Here is a 13,176-nt window from a genome sequence, read left to right on the forward strand (position 1 = left end):
TGCCTAATATGCAGTTCCAGTAAATACATGGTTTAGAAACCGTTCCTTGAAGAGCAGTTGTAAGGGTTTTACCATAATAATAATAATAATAATAATAATAATAATAATAATAATAATAATAATAATAATAATAATAATAATAACAACAACAACAACAACAACAAACTTTTCGCGAAGTGCCCTGGTACTATTTTTTTACAACTATACCCTGTCTAAAATCATTCTAGCAGATTTACCATTATTAAGAAGAGATCTTAAAAAAAGGACCGAGAATGACTCACTGAGACTATAACAGGCCTTGTGCCTTATACTTGTTTGGATGATGATGGTAATACATAATGAACCTCTATAAAGGAATAGGAGGTATTGTGTAACACTTCACAGTTCTGGTACCAAAGGCAAAGTAATCCACAAGTTTAGCACATTGGTTCTAGATTGCAGTCCATGACTGAGAAGCAAGAACCTGTTGTTGAAAAAATCACAATGTCACTGATTACTTTGACTGTTGACTTTACGAATAGAATATTGATTGTCAAAATGACAGCTTTGAAGGGTAATAAACTATCACTATTTATTTTTCGTTTTTCTTATTTAAATCTCAAATTGATTAATCCACTGCTGAAACACAGTTAATCTGCAGAGTTACATTACATACGAAAGTCAATAAATCCAACATAAATCAATATTTTCACTGGATATTCATGAATGCATCCACGGACAATAAAATCTGTAAAATGAACCAATTACTTCATGAAAACTCTGGCAAATCTACAATGCATTTTTTGTATCCATTAAGTAGTTAAAAACGTGTCAATAGTCAAACATATTTTCAGAGATATTTTAGAAGTCTGCACACACACACAGTTCAGTCAGCAGTATCTCTTAGAAGTATTATGATATGACATGTGGAATTCCCCACAATCAGTTACTCACTTTTAGTTTCTCGCTGTGGTGACAATGCAGGGGGCAACTCCTCATCCAAATCATCATTCAAGTCTGAGCAAGGGACATGTGTGGGAGAAAGAGACCCCTGGTCTTTTGACCTGAAACAATAAGAAGTGTTTTCAATGACCATAGTTGGCAGATGCTGCTGAATGCATCTCTCTTCAGCATCATCTTATTGGTAAAAGACCAGGGGTCCCTGAAATCTCGTTCTGTGTGGTAACATGCTTCGAGCTCAATATTTTATCACTTTTACTTACATTTCATAGTAGTAAAGGACATAAAGCTAATTTAGGACAAAATGCACTTTTTGTCACTTCACTGAGGCTCCTTTCACTAAAAGGAGGAATATAAAAATATAAATAATAAAGTGGTTGAGCTAACCCACAGCCAAAATGAGGAATGAATGACATTAGCTGCTCATTACTATCACATTGTCATCACAGGTACAGTATATAAAGAAATTTTCACTTCAGAATATTTGATAGCTGCCTCACAAACTATTGAAATATTACAGACTCATATATGCATGTCTTATTGTGCTACATGTGTGACAAATTTAACAAAATCGTAGAAACAAAGTAAGAGTTACAGAACCTCTTCATTGGAAAGAACACACAAAGAAATAAATTAATATGCAAGAGCTGCTAGTTTTTGGTGTGTACATAGTTCATTGTGTTCGGTTTTCTTATGTACTTATTGCTGGTAATAAATGTAAGTTGGAATTGAAATGAAGTCAGAATCTTTCATTAATGATTTCAACCAATAGATGGCGGAGGAAGAATTACTGTAAGTAGGACAAATATGACTACAGAATTAAATATAAATCAAATACAGTGTTGGTTGGAGAAATTCTATTATTTTATTATCGAGTTGCTATCGTTGGCGACAGGCAGTGAGCTATGAGTTTAGCACAAAGAAAGCTGATAGACCTTCAAGTTCTCCCAATCCAATAGATTATTTTCCTACGTGCGAAATTCAAACACTGGACGTTGCCACGTTTCTCACTAATTATTTATACATAATGTCTTGTGATAGTCTTTGTATAAAGTAAATGTGGTACCTACGCTATTCCTATCCCTATTTTTAAGGCACTTGCCAGTCATTCGGAAACAACGAAATAATTGCTTTTCATATCAACTTCGTGCATCATACTGACCCAATAATAAATTAAAATTTGTTTTTAAAGTACGGTACATACACTGAAACCAATAGTACAAAAATAAAAGTTTTCTGCGAAGATGCAATCACACAAAACAAAGTAATAATAAATTTTCCTCACTATATTTAATACATAACATTAAAGATAGGAAGCAACTCTGATATGTTAAGAAATCTTCTGGATTTTACTTGTAATACTTCAAATAAATAAATAAATAAATAAATAAATAAATAAATAAATAAATAAATCACTAGATTAACAACATTACTTTTTAAATTTGTTTTTGAAAACATTTTATAAGCAATTGGGGGGGGGGGGCAAAGGCTATTGGGATTTCCTGATTGGGTCAAAAACCCTGACAGAACTGATATTTAACCATTGTGGCGAATTTTGGTGAAGTCCAGAGGGCCTAATTATAGTAGAATTAACGTTTCTTTCAACTTGTGACAGCTTATTAACTGCGTGGCTCATGGGTCTGCTGCTACTGCTAGGAGTTGATCAGTCAGTCAAAGGTGATGTGTTCAATAATGTTGCAGCATTGCCTGCAAGCTTGGGCGAAGAGAGCAGGGAGCATCAAATGATCATGAGCTACTTCCAAGGTTAACCTTGGTTGTCATGGTAATAACCCATAAGCCATGTGGTTAGCGACTGTAAGTCATGCAGCTAGTGAGCTGTCAGAAATCCAAGAAATGTTAATACTATAGTAAAATCCACTCTCCTCACCTTCACGTTGGGGCCCACTGGAATCTTTTAAGATGCGAAAGAGAGAGTAGTGTGTGGAAAGCAATGAGAAGCTACCACATTTATCTTTCCCAAGAAAAACTGCAAACATGACATGATGAGTTTTTTCATGGTAAAAGATGCCTGACGTAATAACATGTATGCGGAGACTAAGAGAAAGGCGAAAAATAGGAAAGACTGGGGTATGCTAGGTTTGCAGTGGAACACCTGTTCTTGGGCAGAACACAATGAATGAATGAATGAATAAATCACAAGCAATTAGCTCACTTAAAATCACACTTTAACTAGGTGGTAACAAGTATAGTATTCTAGCTTATGTTAATAGTATTGTGCTGTTAGGAAATACAAAAGAAAAAATTATAAAGTAAATAGAAATTTTAATGTAGGAAGCAACTGAAGTCGGACTTTCCTTAAATGTGGAAGAGATAAAATAAATAACAAAAAATAATGAATATCATTACATTAAACATTAGAAATCTGAATTTTGAAACAATCTAAGAATTTAAATATTTAGCCACACATTAACAGAACAAAACGTAACGGGTACAGACATAATACTCTGTTCCTATGCAGACTGGTCCCAGGTAGTCATGTTTCTTCGGCTTATATGATATGATGATAGTGTGGAGTGCCCCCTGAGGAAGCTAAGTGGTAGAGGATGGAGTGGGACAGGTTTGCATAGGGAAGTGTGTATGGACTGTCTGTATGCTGGCAAGAGACCACTTGTTGCCCATCAACAAATTATGTTAGGTAGAGATGGAGTGGGACCAGTCTGCATAGGAATTCCTTGTACTCCAACAACTAGCAAATGCAAACAAATATCTCTTTGCACTAAAGTCATCCTGTCATCCATTATTCTTTCTGCTGCTCCTAAGGTTTGCTGTTACAATACAACAATCTAGTCAGTCTTTGTCCATGGTGCAGAAACATAAATTCTGACAAAAAGAAAAACCGAAAATAAACTCATAATTTCCGAAAAAATGTTTGGTCCAGTCAATGAAGATGGAACTTGGTGATCAAGGAAAAAATGGAGAAATTATAACTTTATTTTCGGAATCAGATGTAACAGTAAATATCAACAGCAAAAGACTTCACTGGTAGATATGTTGAGAAGAGCTGACACCTCCTTATTAAACACTGCATGTAGAAGATCAGATGGAGAGACCAAGTTCATCTGGTCCAATATCGTGTAGGAGGAAATGAAGATACAGCACAACACAGATGAGACTGGAGGAAGCTTGTGGATGAGGCCAAAAACCTCCTGAGGTTTGAAGCACCACAGAAGCAGCAAATACTTCCTTACTTCTGATACAAGCACAAACATTACTATTTCTCGTGGCCTGTTCTTCAGCATATTAGGTTTTGTCCATGAACACAAAATTGAATATCAATGATATTACACCATTTTTCACATATAAGGGAAGTTCTTCACCAATTCTGTTATAAAGTAGTTCTAGAATTTAACTTGGTTATTAAAAAGTAATTACAAGAAATTCTGGTTAATAAAGTTGACATAAATAAGAAAAATAACATTTTTCAGTGACATACTTCCAAAATGACACACCATAAAAAATATTTTAAATTATGTAACTAACGAAATAATTATTTGCTACTTCTTCACATGAAACACATTTCGAGTATAGGCAATATTTACCAAATAAATGACATCAACTAAACTTGGCAAATTGTCAAGATTGTCATACATACAGTCAAAAGTCCATCAGTCATTCAGTGAAGTAATTACCAATAAAATTTTATGAATACTTTAAAGACATGCACATTCTAATATCATACATGCATTTTCATCAATTTATCAAAGTCTTAACATTTGATATTGAACTAAGAGGTATTTCGCCCAATATTCCTCGAATTAGCTCTTAATTCATTCTTGTAAAGTTCGGGTTTACATGCTCCCAAATTCCTGGCATAGTTTTTATTGTCTGACAGTCTTGCAGAATCCGCTGTCGGAGAGTTCCTTCATTATCCACAGGAGTCTAATACGACTGTAAGTGCCCCCACAGAAAGAAGTGCAATGGGTTGAGACCTGAGACCAAGCATGTTCAGATCTCAAGATGAGTTGCGGCCTGTATTCAGGCAAAGGTGGACATTTTGAACAGTTCATCTAAGGAAATGTAAACAAATATACTGGAATATACCATGATACTTTTAAGCCCTACTCAGAAACCTAACATTTCTGGATCCATGTTAATATAATCATTTTTTCTTCTATACATAAGAGGAATCCATATCTAAAGCTTTGTCCTCTTTTTTTTTCGTTACACCCTGTATATTAAACTGACAGTATATATTGGGCTGAACACATAACAAAATATGATAAAACAAATGTTTATTACCACACCCCAGGGCAAACAGAAAATGGTAAGACTAGATTAGAAATGGAGTGATTATATTGATCAGGAACTCGAGGATACTGACTAGAATATGATATAATGAAGTTTTTTGAGGCAGATTAGAGTTCAGAGAAGGCTGTTGAACCTATGATGATAAATTCAATGTATTAGTATCCATCCTGAGAGAGAGAAAAAGCACAAAGAACAAACCTGGACATATAAAAGTATCTATCCTGAGAGACAGAAAAAACACAAAGAACAAACCTGGACATATAAAAGTATCCATCCTGAGAGACAGAAAAAGCACAAAGAACAACCCTGGATATATAAAAGTATCCATCCTGAGAGACAGAAAAAGCACAAAGAACAAACCTGGACATATAAAAGTATCCATCCTGAGAGACAGAAAAAGCACAAAGAACAAACCTGGACATATAACACTAGGAATCAAACCTTGTAAGTACTGAAGTGTTCAACTCCATCGAACTTTTTGAAAGTGAAGGGAAATACAACATTCATTGTAAGAAAGGAATGTTTTGTTGCACATGCTTACGTGAATCCAACATGCAAATTTATAGAGGCACTGCTATGAATAATTGCATATGATAATAGCTGTGTATCAGTATATATACCTGCATGTCTTAAGAAACAAGTCATCACCTCAGCTGAAAACATCTTGGAAGTGTTCTCATAATTCTTATATAATTGAACTCATTTATAACACAAAGGGATTAAAGAAATTATGTCGCAATAAATGAGAGTTGCTATAATAAATAAATACAGTAGATAGTAAAATTAAAAGAAATACCTTCAATATTATGTATTTTATATACCAATATAAATTTGTAATTTTAAATAGGCCTAAAACACAACTTTTTTAAATACTTCATGCATTTTTTATTTTCTTATTCTTTAAAAAAAATACTGTACTGGGTACTAGATTGTAGAAAATAGAGAAATTAGTAAATTATAGAACGTAAGATATATTACATAAACTACTCACAATTAAGAACATAGGTTGAAGAAATCTATAATTTTTTCTGCTTCAGTTTTGCAAAATACTGTATCTGTAAATTATTCTTACTTCTTCTTTAACCAAACCAAATTCACGGCACACATCAGCTTTCTTGCTACTATTCTCGATTTGTTTTTATAATAATATTAACTTTATCTTACATACTAAGAACTTTTCTTTTCTTTGCACTTGGCTGCATTGTCCTGTATGTCACACTGTTTGCAAACTGAATGTTTGAAGTTACATTCTGAACTGAATGTCTGAATTACAGTAAAATACACAACTCGGCCCACTCTTGTTTTAAAGGGTTATTACCATAACAGAAGAAAGAATTTGGTCTACCTCACACTTCACCCTCATTCCTTAGAATTTCAGTTCTTGGTCCATAAAATGTATTTGTCACAGTCACTAAAAACAGAATCTGTCACTAATAACATCATCATTAATGAGCGAGTTGGCTCAGACAGTAGCATTTGAGACTATCAAACTGGGAGGTCGCGGGTTCAAACCTTGGGACTGACCAATTTGAGTGGGGTTTTTCGTGGTTTCTCTGTCACAAAAAAAAATGCTGGATTGAAAATTTATGTGCCATGATTCATCACCGCCCAATCACCAATATCATAAACATTAATCAAAATCTATAATGTTACATGAACACAAGCCATCTACAACACACAATAGAAACATAGTGAAAACGATCTACTAATATACTTACAGATCCTAAACACGCGACATGATACAGATGTTAAAGTGTGGTATAAGGAGGAGGGGAGGGGACGCCTACTTGTGAATTCCTCTCAATGGCATTCTCAGTTTAATGTATGTACAAAATGAATTCTTAGAGAATTTAAACTGTTGCTACATGTTGCTTTAAACAAGATGCTTATTAAAACTTTTTCGTTATAAAAATAATAAATCACATTACAAAAACCATAGCAGCCGAGATGTTGCACTAACTGTGGTTGCTGTAACTAGTTCAACTGTAATTGATTGAACAAAACTGTATCATATGTAAAACCAATGTCATAATTTTTACTAAAAAAATGTTAAATTCCTGAATATACAATACTGACTACTAACAGTATTTTAATTAGACACAATTAGAATGGTATGTACCAAGGTATGGGGAATTATTTGTGTTTGTGCATATGAAAAGGGACCACTTGGAGGTTTCTAGTTTTAGATGCAATCTTAAAAAAACAGTGGGAATATTCAACTGGTGATTTTTTATGGTATGATCACATCCTAAGCAATAAACTGTATAAATATTGAAGTCCTGCTCAACTGGATCATGCTCAAATCACTGTCTATATCTGAAACTAGAAGTCGCCAAGTGCCCTTTTCATATGTGCACACACATTTTTTGGACCATAAATTCACTCAATACCACCCAGGTTAGCTAGGGGAGAGCAGGAACTTTTAAGACATGGAAGAAAGAGTACGGTAATTTCATCCCTCTTTGCACCTGTTTTGTTTTTCAGTAGAAGGTTGTTTGTCTAGTTAGTTGCAGTTCTAAAGTATGGTACAGTAAATCTAAATACAAAATTGTCTGTACAGACAAGATCTTACTACACTGCAGCATTTAAATTAAAAGCTCTTAAATATATATATATAAAAAAAAAAACAACATGAAAGTTCCCAAACCATCAACTTAAAAAAAAAAAAAATTGAAGCAATAAAATACAATGTATATACATAACCCATTTACGCAAAATTTCTGTAACTATTGTGTGGAAAACATCAAGGTATAATTATGTAGATAATAGAATGAGATGGACTGTGTGAAAAATGACTAGCCTACACTACTGTTTTCATGGTACAAGTGACGTCATTGTATTCAAAGAAATTAGGACAATTTTTCCGTATAGGATTCTGTTTAAATACTTCAGTAAAATATATTAAAATGACATGCTAAATCAAGATGCGTTTCATGGTCCAAAAAATATGGTAATCAAGAAGGATAAGAATGTGGTGAATGGAGGACTAAGAGAAATGGAAGAAATGATGGCCTAACATTTTAAATGGAATTTCTTTCGTCTATTTCCATTTTTGTAAATGTTTGAACAATGAAACTTCTAAAACGTTCATTGTATTAGGTGAGTATATAGTCGTTGTTTGGTCTTACAACTGGTGTTTAGAAATCAATTAGAATAGCTAAGTACAACAGCAACCTTTTCATCTAGTGACGAAAGATGGGTTACTCTATTTTTCTTCACAGGTCATAGTAGTCAGCTTGAGTTCTACATAGATTGGATATCAGTCCATGTTAAAAACTTCTTCTTTGGTGTACAACTTTTCAGAGCAAAGTTTTGTCCTTCTCAATAAGTTTTTTTTCATTCCTTCGTATCCTGGATTTTGTTGTCGAAATTTTGGTCTTTAATTTTTTAATTACATCATCTCTCCATTTAAGTTTGGATCTTCTATGTGCTTTGTAATAATGGATTCCAATTATAAATCTTATCTTTGTCATCAGTCATTCTATTAACATGATCAAACCACCTTATTCTTTGGACTTCAACAAAATTTTTATGCTTTTATTATGTATAATTCTGTTAAGATTACTCTTTGTTTTGATTCACTATGTGTTATTTGATTATTTTATCAGTCCATATATTTCTTTTAAAATTCTCCTTTCAAAAAAAGCAATAATTTTTGTTTTATAAATTCTTTTATGACCCAGGTGTCACACTTCTATTGTACGAGTATTATTAGTATTTACTACATAACGAAGGTAGTTAAAAGAGGTAATGTATTTGTGTTCTGTTATTGTTATTCACAAAGAGTTTCATATATTTTATCTAAATTAATCATTAGTCCACATTATGCTGCTCTTTCTTTCAATTGTTGAAATGCACCTATTAAAGTAGATATAGTCCTTGTGGTAGTCTGCATATGCAATACATGGTTTCAATCTAGAAGATATATTACCTCTCAAATTGAAATGTTTTAAAACAGAAAATAATTATAAGTTGAATAAGATAGCTAACAGGGGATCTCCTTGTTCGACTCCAAACTTGATATGGAACTCATCACAAATATTATTATTTATTTTGATTCTAGATTTGGTATTTGTTACAGTTAATTGTTGTGGGGACTTCGTACTGTATCAGACACTCAATTTTTTTTTTTTTGTTCGTGTTAAACAATTTTGTAGAATACTGTGAAACTTTGGAAGCAGGGAGAGTTATGGAGAAGCTCAGAATAACAATCAATCAACAGGGTTACATTACACTTTACAAAAATGTACACATACTTTCACTGTATACGAATTTGTGCTTAATTAGTCATCTGTAATCTTTGCTTAGTGTACTTTGGATTGGCATAAGTCACAGTCATATGTTTGCCAAAATGTATAAAAAATTTGAATTAGTGGCAATATTTACAGTTATTCATTACTGTATTGCACAGGTAATAAAACTATTTCAGTATTTGGTAACAAACAATGTTTGTTTATGGTAAAAGGTACGAAGTATAATCAGCATGAACTATCATCTGTATTTCATTATAAAATAATGCTTAAACAATGTCCATTTGAAGCATATTTAAGAAAAAATTAGCAATTTGGCGAAGTAATTTGAGATTATATGATATACACTGTGTTACTTGGGGATGTTCATATAGGAAAGGAAAATAGGGAGATAATCTATAAGATTTGAGTAGCAAATCGCCATTTCGTAAAATTGTCATTCCTAATGATATTAATAAAATGTATACAGTACTGATATTATTCAATTAAGAATTATGCAAGCAGGCTGTGAATAGATAGATATTATGTGGCATGTTATAAAAATGGAGAGGTACAGGTAGAGCCAACATGAATACTAAATGGTATTGTAAATAAATTGATTAGTTCTTCCTACAGTCATTTTAGTTAAAAATGTGTGGTAGTGTACAAAAATCTCGAATGGAATAGGAATTTGTCTAAAAATGATAGAAGTACAGAGGTATTACTATCATAGGTCCCAGAAAAGAGCGGCTGGCCCTGTGTGATTTCCACTGCGCGCTAACAATTTCTCTCGTGCAAATGACCTTCAGTAACCATATGACATTCAGTGTGCTTAGAAGTCATGTAATGAAACTCTCAATTCTTCAAGTATACAATGTTAGTGTATAAAGTTTAGTGATTATTGTGTATTTAGGTTATGCCTAGCAACAAATTCTCATTGTGTGAACGTGGTGTATATACAATACGTAATAAAAGGCAGAAGGTCGTGTGCAAAAACAAGATGAAAATTTCGAATAAAGTTTCCAAATAGACCTGTGCCTTCTGTCAAAAAAATTAGACAACTCACTAAAAGATTTAAAGAAACAGGCTCAGTAAAGAAACGGAAATCAAGCAGAAACCGTAGTGTTCTTAAGCGGAACAACTGTAAGTTTATTTCCAACAAGATTCCGCCACTGCTCATACAGTTGCCATGTCAATGAGGGAACTGAGGCATATTTTCGGTACGAGACTAACCAGTAATAATTTGTGGCCTCCACGAAGCCCAGATATAACACTCCATGTCTTTTATTTATGAGGAAAACTAAAAGTTAGGGTTTATAGGGAAAATCTTCATTCTATAGATGAACTAAAAGGCTATATAGGAGAAGAAATCCAAGCTATCAATGATGTGGAACTTCAGAGTGTTGTTCATTCATTTATCAGAAGATGTCAGTTGTGTGTGGTGGCAAATGGGAGCCATTTTCAGCAATGACTGTGAGCATGGTAAGTCCAAATTATTGAACATTTATTGATAGTATTGTTATATACTGGAGAAGCATCGGAGAAATGTTATGCACTCAGCAGAAACCAAGCAGGACAGAGCCGGCCAGCTGCTCTTTTCTGGAACCTATGGTAATAATAGCTCTGTAGCACAAATAATGTAATCCAAAATAATCTTTTACATTATAAATCTAAAGACTAACAAAGCTGCCATGGTAATCTAGCAGCTGGACTCATAATTCTGTGGACCCAAGTTCGATCCCCAACATACAACCAATTTACTTCTGTTGGGGAAGCCCATGGTTCAGATAAAACAGGGGTTTTCTCCAGAAGCTCTGGTTCTCCTGTGGCATCCCAACATATCTCTATCATCACCTCGTCTAATTGTGGGTGTAGTATAGACTAGCCTCCTGTAGCATACCCTGAGCAATGACTGTCAGAAACTTGGTCTACCCAGCTGGCTTCATATGGGTGAATGACGAATAGCAAAGTTCCCACCATTAGAAATAAAAAAAAAATAATAATTTAACTCATTGTACATTTTATGATTGTAACAAAGAAAGCTCTGTCATGAGAATAAATGAATACAGATGTCTGGTACCAGAGATAAGGGATTTCGTCTTTATCAAATTTCCAACACAGCTCTTAGCATGATCAGCTACTTATTATATTAGTATACTAAAACGTTGCTACAATATGAAACTGCCCAACATATAGAGCTAATTTCAGACAGACTCTGGATCTTCATACCATCTACAGAGGAAATATTTGTGCATACCATAATTACTCAACAGAGTTTTTTTATGCTCTACTTTAATCAAATAGTTTTGAAGTCCGTCTAATTGCAAAATGTTGTTATTCTGAGACAGAGACTAATACAGAATTTGAAAATAATGGATACAAAATCTTCCTATCTTCTCCATTTTACCTCCAATAAAACGTGGCTAATATGATACACACACACACACACACACACACACACACATACACCCCAGAAGGTATACACACCCCAAGAATGTGAGAATATACTGAATAAAATAATGTATTATCATCATTTGTATACATGAAACACTGAGTTTAATTTTACACAATGCTATGACACTAGAAGAATTCAATACCACTTGTGTAGCTGCAAATAGGAGGGACCAACACACTAGCTGTGACTTGAAAACATTACAGTGTAGGCTAGAGGGTGATATGCTATTTCAATGTCTTGTTTCCTGGCATAAACACAGTTTAATACACGGTAGTTAACAGTAATACGACTTTAGATACAACTTTTATTTGTATTCCTATTAATAAAACTTTGTTCCAAGTTACAAATAATACATAGGAGTGCACAGTTAAACACTATATTACTAAGTTCCCAAGTAAAAAACCTATCTCCACTCAAAAGAAAGTAATAAACATACCAATTAACACACAGATGCAATATATAACTGCAACTGAAACTTCACTATGGTGCCATAAACTGTCAAATAAGATAATGTTTGCTTTCATACAGAAATCGTAAATCGTACTGTAGAATTCATACAGAAATTTAAAATATACAAGGAAAATTGATGACTTCATATATAATTTCAGATTAAAAACTAGATTTCTTGTACAAATCTCTTTTGTTTTGATCCACTGATTAAGATTTCTGTATTAAAATGCATTTACTCTATTATAATTTTGTTTTCAAAAAATGACCAGATGAAACCAGATGAACAATGTTAAATAATACAATGACAATAGTTACACTTGATCGCACATTTATACAGAGATTCTCATACAAAATCATAACTCTGAAATGTTAGCAGTCTTATAACATATACAAATATATCTCTAATATATCGTCTCTGATGGTAAAAGAAAATAAATCTACATAAAAGTTGATATGCATGTACAGCTGTTCTCGATTTAGAAACCCATACACTGCGTGTAAATGGGTTGTGATTAATAATAAAGAAAGAAGTATTTTAAGCAGCAAAGCACTGCCAAACTTAGAACAAAAAAGAATATCTTCGTGTGAGGAAAAACCTGTTCTGGTTGATCCATAAGCACCATACCATACATATAATGGTCATTTATAGTATTAATATCCAATGAAAGCTAGACAGAAGAACCTGACATGAATATATGTCAGCTTGTAAAGGAAAACTCTGTAAATTGCACGAAGAAATTAAAAAAAAAAAAAAAAAATCAAGATTAATATCTTGTGACTATAAAGATATGGTACAAACATAAAACTTTAATTTAATGTGGCACCACACTCGCA

General features: G+C 33.2%; 1 protein-coding gene across 8 annotated transcripts in view; it reads right to left on the reverse strand.

The window, feature by feature from the left end:
• Positions 1-13,176, reverse strand: part of LOC138696372 (mucin-17-like) — a 102,854-nt gene that overhangs the window by 57,841 nt on the left and 31,837 nt on the right. For 7 of the 8 annotated variants that reach the window (XR_011331364.1, XM_069821249.1, XM_069821243.1 and 4 more), the window contains one exon: positions 934-1,043. Coding sequence is in view for 7 of the 8 variants with exons in the window: in XM_069821249.1 (XP_069677350.1) it covers positions 934-1,043 (110 nt within the window). In the remaining variant the exon portion in view is untranslated. Of the gene's footprint in view, positions 1-37; positions 1,044-13,176 lie in introns of those variants that run through there. The other variant, XM_069821250.1, reaches the window with a different exon arrangement.

Source organism: Periplaneta americana, chromosome 3 (genome assembly GCF_040183065.1).
Source record: "Periplaneta americana isolate PAMFEO1 chromosome 3, P.americana_PAMFEO1_priV1, whole genome shotgun sequence".
NCBI classification, from domain to species: domain Eukaryota; kingdom Metazoa; phylum Arthropoda; class Insecta; order Blattodea; family Blattidae; genus Periplaneta; species Periplaneta americana.